Source organism: Quercus robur, chromosome 7 (assembly GCF_932294415.1).
Source record: "Quercus robur chromosome 7, dhQueRobu3.1, whole genome shotgun sequence".
NCBI lineage: Eukaryota > Viridiplantae > Streptophyta > Magnoliopsida > Fagales > Fagaceae > Quercus > Quercus robur.
The window spans coordinates 4,209,428-4,223,234 of record NC_065540.1 but is presented as its reverse complement, the minus strand read 5'-3'; the positions used below and the strand labels follow the sequence as shown (position 1 = coordinate 4,223,234).

Here is a 13,807-nt window from a genome sequence, read left to right as displayed (position 1 = left end):
TAACGTGACTGCGCCCAAAGGGAATATCCTACTCCCTCCGAAACCAACGAGCGGGGCGTTTGTCGGTATTAGCTGCTCCCTGTCAATCCTCATTTGTTGGAACGCCGGATAATACAAGATGTCGGCCGAACTACCGTTGTCGACCAACACTCGGTGGATATTGTAGTCGCCTGCCCGCAAGGTGACGACGAGGGCATCGTCGTGTGGATGGTGTAGGCGTCTTGCATCCTCTTCCGAGAACCCGATAATGGGGCCTTCCCTTCTTGCCATCTTTGGCACTGTACCCGCCAACTGGACATTCTGTACCATCCGAAGGTATGTTTTGCGAGCCTTTTTCGACGATCCGGCCGCGGCTGTTCCTCCAATTATCATCCTTATTTCTCCTAATGGGGGCCTTGGTCGCTCGTTTTCTCGACGGGGGTGTTGTTCTTGTGGGTGTTGCTCCGTTCTCTCCTTGCTGACGAACTTCTTCAGCTTCCCTTGTCGGATAAAGGCTTCGATTTGTTGCTTCAAGTCGTAGCAATCGGCCGTGTCGTGACCATGGTCACGATGGAAGCGGCAATATTTGTCTCTGGACCTTTTGTTGGGATCACTCTTCAGCTTTCCCGGAAACGTCAGGGATCCTTCGTCCTTAATCTGCATTAAGACTTGGTCTATCGGAGCAGTCAACGGGGTGAAACTTGTGAACCTTGCGCCCATATGTTTTGGACGTCTCTCCTCCCTTCGGTCTCCCATCCTTCCTTTCTTCCGCCCCTGGTCCTGTCGGGGATCCTCTTGTCTGTCTCTTTTCTTGGGTCTATCTTCTCGGGCTAATAGTGCGTCTTCAGCGTTCATATACTTGGTGGCCCTGTAAAGCACCTCCGACATGGTCTTTGGGTCGTTTTTGTATAGGGAAAACAAAAACTTACCCCCTTTCAGCCCGTTCGTGAACGCTGCCACTAGTATCTTGTCATCGGCTTCGTCGATCGAGAGCGCTTCTTTATTGAAGCGTGATATGTAGGCCCGTAACGTCTCCTCCTCTCTCTGCTTGATGTTCATTAAACAAGCCGTGGATTTCTTATACCGATGTCCTCCGATGAAGTGCGTAGTGAATTGAGCGCTCAGCTCCTTGAAGGTGCCGATTGAGTTTGGTGTTAGCCGGCTGAACCAAATCATTGCTGCGCCCTTTAGGGTTGTAGGGAATGCCCTGCACATAATTGCGTCTGCCGCTCCCTGAAGGTGCATCAGGGTCTTGAAGGTCTCTAGGTGATCGAGAGGGTCCTTGATTCCGTCATAACTATCCATACTTGGCATGCGGAATTTACTTGGCAGGGGGAAGGAATTGACGGATGCCGTAAATGGCGAGTCTGTGCGGTTGACAAGGTCGTCAAGATCATTGGACACTCGCCCCTTGAGAGCGTTCATCAGTACTTCCATCTGTTCCTTCATCGCCTGCATCTCCGCGATGATGGGTTGTGGAGCTGTATCCGTCACTGAAGGGATGCTAGCGTCCCGTCGCACTTGTTTGCTTGGGGCGTTACTCTCCTGTGGTCCGTCATGGTTTCTCCTTTCAACGCTGGTTCCTTCTTGATCCGCTCCTTGGTTATTGACGGCCCTGCTCTTTTGGTTCAGCTGCTCTTCTAGGTCGTGGTTTTGTTTTGTGAGGCGCTCCACGGCTGCGGTGAGCGTCCTGACCTGTCTCTCAAGGGCAGTCGTAGGGGCTTCCCCTTCCTGAACGTCGTTAGTGGTTGCCATCGAGCGTGTGAGTACCATGTAACTCCTTTGTCTAGGAAGCGATAGTGCGCTATGTTACTCCGTTTTCCCACAGACGGCGCCAACTGATGACGTCGAAAATTGTCACCAATGGGTCACACCGTACTCGCGACTCGAATCGAACTTGCACGACAGAAGCAATCGAAAGAATCCTTCAGAGAGCACCGGTGTGGTGCCGGCCAAAGGTTCTCCGACGGTCAAGTTAGAATTCTTCTGTTTTACTTAGAGCGTTAGAGAGGGTCAATTAAAGCGTACCTCGATTTCTGAGGGTGGCAGGCCTTTTATAGTGATAAAGGGTTGACTTTTCTCCTTGGTTTCCAAATCTTTTCAATGTGGGACTCTCATACAAATTCCCTTGAGCGTAGTGAGTCAAGATTTCCGTTTTCGGATCATAGGGCTTTTCTAGGAGATAGAGATTTTGGATCATGGGCCCTTACTGTGCCTGTCAGCGATGGGCCTTCAAAGCGCGTGGGATAAACCTTGCACAGGCCCAACAGTCCCAACTCGTCGCTTCAGGTAGGCCCGTCATGCCCGTCAGGCAGGGCCGTCAGGACCGTTCAGGCAGGGCCGTCAGGCCCGTTCAGGTGTGCCCGTCATGCCCATCAGGTGGGCCCGTCAGGTAGGCGTTATATCTTACCATCTTCAGGCTACAACTAATTTTGTAGCTAAAGTTTGTTTAAAAAAAAAAAAAAAACCATCTAACCCAACCCTATCAATCCATGAAAAACCAATGAATCAAATTAGTGGATCAAATGCACACCCATAAGTAAAAAAATAATTTTTTTTATTAATTAGGATGTGTGCCATTTGCCTTTTTTCACAAAAAATTGAGCCGTTGGAAAAAGAAACTGCGTTTCTTGATGTTGAAGACGCGGAAACAGAGTTCCTTGGGGCCAAAGTCTAACGCAACCAAGCCAACGGTCCAATTTGCTTTTTTTTTTTTGCATAAATTTCAAATTTTCAATTTATTAGAACCATTTTTTTTTCTCTCTCTCTCTCACTCCCAACACTTAAAACACTTTCACCAATTGAATATTCACTGATTCTCTCTCTTCCGGCTAAAGGGTTTTTCTCTTCTGGCTAAAGGGTTTTTGATTTTACCCTTAGAGATTCTCTCTCTTTCACTATAAAGTCACTTTCTTTGCGTTTGTACGATGAAGAGAAAGCGAGAACGGGAATCTGAATACGGAGAAGGCGAATTTAAACTACAGAAAAGTCTAATGGGAGGGTCATGGCAACGAGGCCCACTAGTCGGAAAAGGGGGTTTTGGGTCTGTATATTTGGCTATTCTCACTTTTGGTCATGGTGGTGCATTGGGGTTGAGATTGCTGGAGTTGGAAATTTATAGTGGACAAAGTGGAATCACTACAACAAAATAAGTCTATTACATCAAGTGTTAATACAACAAAATTAGTATAGTGGTATAGACATAGTATCACATCTACAAATTAAAAGTCATTGCAATAGTAACTTAAAAGTGGTAAATTATTACATTAATAATAATTAGTTGCAATAATTTATAATTTTCAGTTGCAATAGAAACTTTAATACTAAATTACAATACCTTAAATTGAAGAAATCATAGTAATAACTTGATATCAATTATTTTGCAATCTATTACAATGGAAATCTCAAAGTGACAGCTTATTGCAACAAAGATATCATTGCAATAACTAAATATCAATTATTGCAATGACAAACATGAAGTTGCAACAAAGATATTACGACAATAATCTAATATGAATTATTTTACAATCTATTGTAATAGTAAATATAAAATAATTATCTATTACAATGAATATATCGTTACAATAACTAGATCTAATTATTTTTATCAATTAATCTATTGCAATAAATTTTGTGAAATAACATCCTATTGCTAAAAGATATTTGAAGCAGTAAATTGTTTATTGCAACAAAAAAATATATTATTATATCAAAATTGATAGGTCAAAAACATATTGACCCCTTATGATAAATTAAATGATTAATTAGCCAAATTTATTAATAAATCAAATTAACATGCAAACATGTGGTAGCACAAACAAATCACCAATAAACTAAATATGTAGCGGAAAATAAATTGACATGATGATTTGTTTACGAATGGGGAAAACCAACACGGCAAAAACCCCACCGGGTGATTTTAAGGTTACCACTCTTGAGAATTCACTATTATCAAAACAAGCGGTTATAAGTAAAGAAATTCTAATACCTTATACCAACCTACAGTTGAACCCTTACCCCAATACCGAATTGGACTTGTTCTATAGTGACAATCCCTCCTTGTAATGCACGGATCCCAGTACGCGACTTCAATCACTAACTAGAGAAAGTTGTTGGCTGCAAAGTTCTTTAGTTCATCACACAATGAAGATCAAGAAGCTCTTTGGTTACAAAACCCTACGGTGCACAAGCATAGCAGCTTCTTCACAAGAAAGATGAACTAGGGCAAATTCTGTCTCCGGTCACAATTTACTTGAACAAACTTTGCTCAACATTTGTGCAACTTATTCCACCTTTGAAAACCCTTAAAATAATCCTTTTATATGTTTAGGGTTGTGAGAAAAGAAAACCCAAACACATAATCTCGAATTGGCTGAAAAGCAGTCTTGAAAAATTGAACTTCATAAACCCCGACAGATACCTATCATCTGTCGAACTGTTGTCGAGCCACGGGCTGGAATAGCTCTACAGGTCTCGATAGATGCTAGCTGTCAAGTTTTAATGACAGACACTTTTCAGCTTGAATCTTGGACAAACTTACATAACTTTAACACTTGATCTTGAAACAAGGTTTCTTGAAGTATTAAACACATCCTAGATCTACCCAAATACAAGTAAAGTGCGTTTTGTTAAAGGATTAGCCAATTATATAAAATAGTGACATATGTTCCTTACAAGTAAATCACATATGTCCTAACAAAAATTGTTATTAAAATATTTAAAGTTATTTCTTCTCCCATTTTTAGACTAGAAACTAAAATACCCTATGCTTTTAGTAGATACATAAAAACTAATAAGTCCACTATATGCACAAACGTTATCACTTCAATTCGTATTTAGCATTCTCTCAAACCTTCTAGTTTGAATCATAAAAAACATTCTCTCTCACTATCCAGTTCGACCTCAAGAGCTCGGATTCCCACAATAGAGTTGCAATGTCAAACCTTCCCTCTGACAACCCCCAGCCCCCCTCTAGCTCTGCTTATGGTTTGAACGAAGGAAGAAAGCTTGGAATGAAGGTAGAGAAGGGAGAAGACTGGAGGTAGGGAACGTGTATGTAGAGAGAGGCATGGGGGATTGTGTGTATGAAGAAGGAGATGGAACTACTTTTGAAAGGGAGAGATAGAGTTTGATTAGCAGTGGGTTGAGTCTATGTTTGCGTTTTAGGGAGTGATTTTTATTTATTTATTTATTAGGTTTTGGTTTTGGGGGAGAAAAAGAGCTTTTTAATCATTTTTTTTTTCATATTGCTGATGTGGAAAATTGTGAGAGCTTAAAAAAAAGTCAAAAAATGGTCAAAGGCTTCAGTTTTATAGTATATATAAATTACTGATACTTTCTCTTCCCCAACAAATCAACGTTATAGTTTTTGCATTTTGAATTTTCCATAACCATTGCCATTTATTTTTTCTTGAATTTCTAGCTAAAGGGTTTCTTTGTCTCAGAGTTTCTCACATCAACGCAAAGCTTCAATTTTTGGATAAATTTTTTCTTCTGGATAAGAGGTTTTTTTTTTTTTTTTTTTTTTTTTTTTTTTTTTTTTTTTTTTTTCTCACTACTTCTTTGTGAAACAGTATACTGAAATTCCATTACCATTGCCATTTATCATTTCTTGAATTTTCAGCTAAAGGGTTTCTTTTGTCTTAGAGTTCCTCTCTCACATTCTACTCTCTCTTGCTCTCTCATCAACAAAAAGCTTCAACTTTTGGATCAATTTCCTCTTCTAGGTAAAGGGTTTTTTTTTTTTTTAATTTTTTTTTATAATTTTACTCTCAGAAATTCTCTCTCTTTCATTGTAAAGTCGTTTCCTTTACTTTTGTACAGTGGCGGCGCCACATGGTGTTCACGGGGTTCAAATGAACCCCCTGACTTGTGAATTTTTTTTTTACCTATAACATTTTAATATATTTTTGTTTTGAATACCTAAAAAAAATTTTTTGAACCCCCTAAAATAATTCCAAAGAACAAATCAATTAAATACTAATTTATCTTGGCCTTCTTAAACAAAAAGAAAAACCCCAACATCAAACCAATTTGATCTAAAATCGAAGGAAAAAAAATAGCAAGTCCTACAACAAAAATTAGTAATTTGTTGATCTTAAATCTTAGGAAAAAAAAAACAAAACAAAAACAAATAAATGAGCTGTAAAGTGTAAACACTAAAAGAAAATTAAGTGTGAGGCAGTGGAAGTGGGGCATGAGACAGTGGAGAATGAAGACTTTTTTTTTTTTTTAAATGATTAAATTGCTGCTTTGAATTCTTAATAGAGTAATGTAAAAAACACAACAAAATTCTTCTTAATGAATTACAAAGACCTGTAAGTTGTCACAATTGAGTTGAATTGTAAAATAAAAGAGAGTAAAAACAAAAACTAATAAATGATGAATTAGAGTACTCTAAGTAATAATAATTAAAATTCACTTAACAATAATAATTAATAACTTTATTATAGTAATAGAGAATAGATAATTTACAAGATTTAATCTTAGCAATAATAATTAATATCTTCATTATACTAAGAAAACATATGCCCAATGAACTTATTATAGTTTATCTTTAATTCTCTTGCTAATACTATGAATAAATTTTTGATAAGGAAGTCACATATGCCGCAAGATTTATCTCCTACCTAAGATTTATTATCTAAAAGAACTCATGTTAATTTAAAAAAAAATCTTCCTTTAGATCTTAGATGATTGGTTACGAAAGATCTCATCAATATTATCATAATGATCAAGGCAGAAAAAAATTATTTACAAAGAGGTTGTTGTCAACCTCTTCAACACAAATTTGAATGACCCCCCTAAAAAATATTTTTGGAGCCACCACTGCTTTTGTACCATAAAGATGTCAAAGATGGAATTTGGGTAAAAATGATTTCTCAAGGTTATTAATTATCAAGGGAGTGTTTATATACAACTCAGGTTCAAGAGCTGCAATGCTCTGTCACTAACTTAACTAACAAAATCTATCAAAACCAATGTTATGAATACTGTTTCGAAAACTGTTTCGGTTTGTCCACTAGAAAGGAATATTTCGATACCGACCTATTTAGGCGTACTGTTTTGAGTTATTTTGGGGTTGCAATATATATATATATATATATATCAACAAATTTTCCAAAAAATAATAAGTAATTAATTACCAAAGTAACCACAAATAAGCAAATAATAGGATGATTATTCTTTTAAAAAAATGTTATTTATATACTATTAATTGGGTGCCTTTTTTTAACGATGTTTTTTTTTTTTTAAACAAATGGTACTTCTATTTTTAACTGTCACCTCATGTTAGATTTTTGTCTAAGAATACTGTTTGCAAAAAGAAAAAACGTGTCACTATTGGGTACCCATTTAATATTTCACCTACCCCACCTAACCCCCACATTTTTTTCCTGAATAGAGCCCCTAGTTTTCAAATTCTTTACGTCTGTGTTTTACACTTCTATCTTACAAGGCACCACACTCTCTCTATCGCCCATTCCCTTTGTGCTGCAAATATGTGAACAAACACTTCTATCTTACAAGGCATCACACTCTCTCTATCACCCATTCTCTTTGTGCTGCAAATATGTAAACACTGTGAAAGTTGAAGTTTCATGAGTAATCCACCTCAAGCTCAAAGAATTATCAAAGGTGACCTTCAGTTTTTTACCCCTCTCACTCTTTCACTCTCTCTCTCACTATTTATGTTCATTGTTGTGGATTTTTTTGGTTATATTTGATGCTATGCGTTAGAATAGAATCAGTGAAACTCAACACTGTTGCATTGTTAAATATGGCAGTTTATTATAAACCAAAAGTCTTCTCTTTTGGGTCATTCGAATTCTTATCTACGTGATGTTAACTCTTGTGACGAGCAAAAAAAAAAAAAAATCCATGCTATTATGTCATCTATAGGTGGGGCTAACGTTTTGCATTTCCACAGAAATGCTTTGTCCTACTAACATATAATTCTGTTAATTCTAATTGATTTTATTTTTTTGTATGTTAAACATCAAGCACTGCCTCTCTCTCTTTCTCTAGAAATTTCTAGAGTTTCTCTCTTAATCTCTCTCTCTGGAATTCTCTAGAGGTTACCTGCATAGTTTAATTGCAGCCACAAATTTTTAAGATGTCTAGAAGGTTGGAGAAAGACATTAATTTAATGCCAGTAAAAAGGAAGAAGCTAGAAGCTTGATGTCAGTTTCTTAACCGACATACATCTAGTATAAATAGATGTAATGATGGCCGTGAGAGAAGGGTGAAGTAAAGTGGTGTGTGAGACGTGTAAGGTGGTGTGTGAGGTGAAGAGTAGCAGATGAAGTGAAGAAAGCAAAGTGGGGTTGTGTCGGTTGTGTCCCAGTGTCCGTCTAAAGAAGCTAGGTGTGTGCATGTGTATTTGGTGAGTGAGTTGATGTGTGTCCTGAAAAAGGTCAATAGGAAGGTTAGTGTGTGTGGATGTAAAAGTGCTGTGTGTGCATTGGTGTAAGCACCCACAGCAGATGTGGGATATGTATCAAATGCTAAATATTTGGCACATATTCCACATCAAACCAAGTTTGATTCCATTTATCAGATGTTGTAAATGTTATATTTTTTACAACTTGCTACATTACAATCACAAATATGCAACTGTACGGTAAGATGTGGTATATTGGGTTTATTAATTCTTTATTTCTCTTTCACTCTCAGCAGCAACTTTACGGTACATTGAGATTTGAAAGAAAGAATAAAATGTTATTTGAAAGAAAGAATAAAATGTTACCATTGAACAAATAATAAAGAAATAATAAAATAAGAATTAAAAAGAATAAAGAAATAATATTTAAATAAAGTGGTAAAAATATAGAATATCTGATAAATGAAATATTGTAAAATGGTGTGATAAAATAATAAAGTAGACTTTTGATATGGCAAAATAGCATAATTTTTACAACGTCTGCTACGGATGTGCTTGTAAAGTGTTATAATTCAAAGAGTCAATTTTTAATAAAAGCTCTTTTATTTAGTGTTTTGTTCAACAATTTGGTATTAGAGCTTCCGCTAACTCAATAATGTATTCCACAGAAAGCAAAGGCAGTTATCAGAGTCTATCCTTCACTTCAAACCTGTAACCCCAACAGAATGACGCACTCTTGTCCGAGTTACGAGTGGGTTTTGTTAATATTCTTTCATGGGATTCTTATAATGTGTATGAGCTCAAGTTTGAAATCTACCACAATTCCAGCTTTTGCAAATGAGACAGATCGCCTGGCTCTACTTGACTTCAAGAGTCGGATCACTAAAGACCCACTTCAAATCATGAGCTCATGGAATGACTCCATACATTTCTGCAACTGGTTAGGTGTTACATGTAGCCCCTCCAGTAAACGAGTCATGGTTTTGAATCTGGAAGCTAAGAGGTTGTTTGGCTCCATACCACCCTCTATAGGAAATCTTACTTGCCTCACAGGAATCAACCTACGAAGTAATAGCTTCATTGGTGAAATTCCTCAAGAAGTAGGATGTCTACAACGCCTGCATCATCTCAATTTGAGTAGGAATTCCTTTGGTGGTAAACTTCCAACTAATCTGAGCTATTGTACACAACTTAGAGTGCTTGACGTTGCTTACAACAATCTTGTTGGGCAGATTCCAGGCCACCTCAGTTCATTGTCAAAGTTGGTGAACCTAAGTCTTGGTGTGAACAACCTAGTAGGAAGTATCCCAGCTTGGATAGGTAACTTTTCTTCCTTGTATATTCTTGATCTTTTCCGGAACTCTTTGCAAGGAAGTATACCTAGTGAACTTGGCTCTCTATCAGGCTTGGGAAAATTTCAACTTTATGGGAATTATTTGTCCGGTACCATTCCTTCTTTGATCTATAATATTTCTTCCATATACTACTTCTCCGTTACTCTAAACCAGCTACATGGAAGCATTCCCCCAGATGTTGGTCTTACTCTTCCTAACCTTCAAATATTTGCTGGAGCTGTTAATAGTTTCACAGGAACTATTCCTGCATCATTGTCAAATGCTTCTCAACTTCAGGTACTTGACTTTTCTCAAAATAATTTGACCGGGACTGTGCCTCAAAATCTAGCAAGCTTGCAAGGCTTGGTTCGACTTAATTTTGAAGTCAATAAACTTGGAAAGGGGAAAGATGGTGACCTGAATTTTCTCAATAACTTTGCTAATTGTACTAGTTTGGAGGTCTTGAGTTTCGCTCAAAATCAGTTAGGAGGGATATTGCCCAGCGTCATAGCCAACCTTTCCACGCAACTAAAATCTCTTACTATGGGTTCAAATATGATCCGTGGTAGCATCCCTATTGGGATTGGGAACCTTGTTAACTTAAACTTGTTGGGATTAGAAGGTAACTATTTGGGAGGTCCTCTACCAGATATTCTTGGGAAGCTTCAGAACTTAGAAGGATTAGAATTGAATGATAACGAATTTTCAGGGCTAATCCCTTCCTCCTTGGGTAACTTAACTGCATTAACAAGGCTCTATTTGCAAGAAAACAAATTTGAGGGTAGTATACCCCCAAATCTTGGAAACTGCAAAAAATTGCTTACACTAAACCTTTCTAGTAACAATCTCAATGGCACGATCCCAAAACAGGTTATTGGTCTTTCTTCCCTTTCAATTTCTTTGGTCATGTCTCATAATTTTTTGATAGGTGCATTACCATTTGAAGTGGGCAACTTAAGACTTCTTGGTGAGTTAGATCTCTCAATGAACAGATTATCAGGTGAAATTCCCACCACCCTTGAGACTTGTCTTAGTTTGGAGCGCTTGTATTTGGAGGGTAATTCATTTGAGGGAGCAATTCCCGAATCTTTGAAGACCTTAAGAAGTTTAGAAGATATAGATCTTTCGCATAATAACTTGTCTGGGAATATTCCTAAATTTCTCAGCAAGCTTTTGTCACTTAAGCATCTCAATATTTCTTATAATAATTTTGAAGGTGAAGTACCAAATGAAGGAATTTTCGCAAATGCAAGCGCAATTTCAATCTTTGGAAATGATAAGCTATGTGGTGGTTTCAAAGAATTACATTTATCTACATGCTCAAGGAAAAAGCATCATTTGCATGGGAAGCTTCTTACACTCGGAATAATAATTCCTGTTACTAGCATAATCATATTTGTACTTCTTCTGTTGTATTTTTTCCCTACATGTTCTATTGTTAAAAATTTAAGAGAGAGGGCATTAACTACGCCTTCTTTTGAAGATTGGCAATTACCTATCTCTTATGCTGAACTCTTAGAATCAACAAATGGGTTTTCTGAAAACAACTTGATTGGTTCGGGTAGCTTTGGCTCTGTATACAAAGGAGTTCTTGCTAGAAATGGAGCAATTGTTGCGATCAAAGTATTGAACCTTCAACAACAAGAAGCTTCCACAAGTTTCATTAATGAATGCAATGCTTTGAGAAGTATACGCCATCGCAATCTCCTCAAGATTTTCTCTGCTTGCTCTAGCATTGATCATAAAGGGAATGACTTTAAGAGCCTAATTTTTGAGTTCATGTGCAATGGAAGTCTAGACCGGTGGTTGCATCCAAAAATTGATGAGCAACATCAAAGAAACAAATTAAGCTTTATTCAGAGACTAAATATAGCCATTGATGTTGCTTATGCATTAGAATATCTTCATCAACATTGCCAAACGACAATTGTTCACTGTGATATTAAACCAAGCAATATACTCCTTGATGAAGATATGGTAGCCCATGTTGGTGATTTTGGATTGGTGAAGTTCCTCTTTGAAGCATCTAACAACCCCTCCAAAACTCAAACCCTGTCAATTGGACTAAAGGGTTCCATTGGGTACATTCCTCCAGGTAATTTTTCAACTAGATGAGGCACAACTCATTTCTTGTTTAATAGTATTTTTTTTTTTCATTTTAAACAAAAATAGAGATTCTTTCAAAAATAACTATACACACACGTTTGGCCACTTCAAAAAAAAAGGAAAAAAAAAACGCACATATTCACAAAGTTTTATGTTGGGATATATGTGCAAACAATGCATAATGCACTAGTGGTTAAATTCTAACTTTCTAAGTTCATAAGATTATTGTTTGTTACTGAAAATGTATTAATGAATTAGAGTATGGGATGGGTGGCCAAATTTCAACATTGGGAGACATTTTCAGTTATGGGATACTCCTGTTAGAGATGTTCACTGGGAAAAAACCTATCGATGAAATGTTCATAGATGGTTTGAGCATTCATAGGTTCACTTCAATGGCTTTGCCTGAACATGTAATGGATATAGTTGACCCATCAATGTTCTTTGAGGAGGATGGAGAAGATGTTGGTGATGAGAGAAATGAAGATGACATTGAAGACAGAGCAATAATTGAAGAAGTGCCCCATCTTAATGTTAGTAGCAGAATAAAAGATTGCTTGATATCAGTGTTCAAAATTGGATTGTCGTGTTCTACAACATCACCTGATGAGCGGATGCCAACAAATGTTGTTGTCAATGAAATGAATGCAATTAGAGACACATATCTTAAATTTAAGATGGAAAACAAAAGAAGAATGAACTAGGTATGTTAACTCATTTTATTTTCATCTCAACAAAAACTCATTTGATTTGATTTAGAGACATACATATTTTTCACTTGTTTGTAATAGAACAATAATAATATAAAATAAAAACGTAAATGAGAAAATGAGGAAAAAAAAATTAAAAGAATATCAATTTCTCTATTAGGACTGTTAAGTTTAATTTGCATGTGATTGTTATGAGTTCTTCTAAAACTACAACAAAATGTCACAATATTTTCATAACAAGTGAGATATCATTCCATCATAATTCAAAATAAATTGAAATAAAATACGATTTTAGTGGGACCTACCACAATTCAAAGCAAAAATATTGTGAAAATGTTGTGAGATTTTGTTGTCTCTCTAGTTCCTAATCTTTTCTATACTGTTATTTAACACCAATGGAATAAAAGGAATAGAATTACTGTTTGTTCATATTTTTGCAAGAGAGTAATTGCAGTTCTTTATTTCTTCACTATTTCTATCAGTGAAGTAGCTGTTCCGTTATTAATTCGTTTATGTGATTGTTTGTTTTGTAGCATGGCCGGATTGGATGGAATTGAAGTAATGAATTCCCTTGATTGAGTAATATTTCTGTGGCTCGTGATGGCTATAAATTATAGGCTTGTAACATTCTACTATGTTCGTTACAGTGTACACATATGCTGCCTCAGCCATTGTCATTGCTTTCCATGTCAAAGGTAATATAGATCAACGGCTCGCTGTTATTTGTCAATGACATTTCTTAAACCATATTACTATATATATTGTTTTTATCATGGATTGTACGATCGCTCCTGTAATTGTAATATGTGTTTCATACACTTTTCCTTACTGTTCTTTTTGTGCCATTTTCTTTTCTGGATTGTTTTTCTTAATTTAATTTCCCTCTTAATATAGCTTTTTAATTACTAAAAAATTAACATCTTTATGGAGCCATCCATAATATATAACTATCTTTTGATTTAATTCCTTGATCTCTCATGCCCGTTGTACTCGCATAGACTTATCAATCCTTTGCGTCTCAAGTCAGTCCATCGCAATGGAAGCCAGAATCATCTGGTCCTGTGGGCACTCGAGGACATGATTTGGAATTTTCAGTTAAATCTGGTTATTATGCATGGTCCAGGCATGCATGCAATATATTGAGATAGTTACGTTATCTTTATCTGTTAGAAGCCATAAGGGGCGGCTCCAGTAATTTTTTTTAGGGTGGTCACTAAGAAATTTAAATTATACAAAATTTAATAAATAAAAAAGTTGAATATATTGACATTACAAAATATGCATGCAAATACATAAAA

General features: G+C 36.5%; 1 protein-coding gene across 1 annotated transcript; it reads left to right on the top strand.

Annotated features, from left to right (window-relative positions):
• The first annotated feature begins 9,051 nt into the window (after positions 1–9,051).
• On the top strand, positions 9,052–13,278 carry LOC126691826 (putative receptor-like protein kinase At3g47110). Its single transcript, XM_050387012.1, has 3 exons — positions 9,052–11,788; positions 12,058–12,503; positions 13,043–13,278. The coding sequence occupies exons 1-2, from the start codon at positions 9,085–9,087 to the stop codon at positions 12,501–12,503; spliced, it is 3,150 nt and encodes a 1,049-aa protein (XP_050242969.1). The 5' UTR covers positions 9,052–9,084; the 3' UTR covers positions 13,043–13,278.
• Positions 13,279–13,807: the final 529 nt, after the last annotated feature.

Bases quoted from the DNA above. Each gene is read 5' to 3' on its own strand.
- LOC126691826 (XM_050387012.1), top strand. From the start codon at position 9,085: ATGACGCACTCTTGTCCGAGTTACGAGTGGGTTTTGTTAATATTCTTT. The intron at 11,789-12,057 runs GTAATTTTTCAA...TTAATGAATTAG, and splicing joins CATTGGGTACATTCCTCCAG to AGTATGGGATGGGTGGCCAA.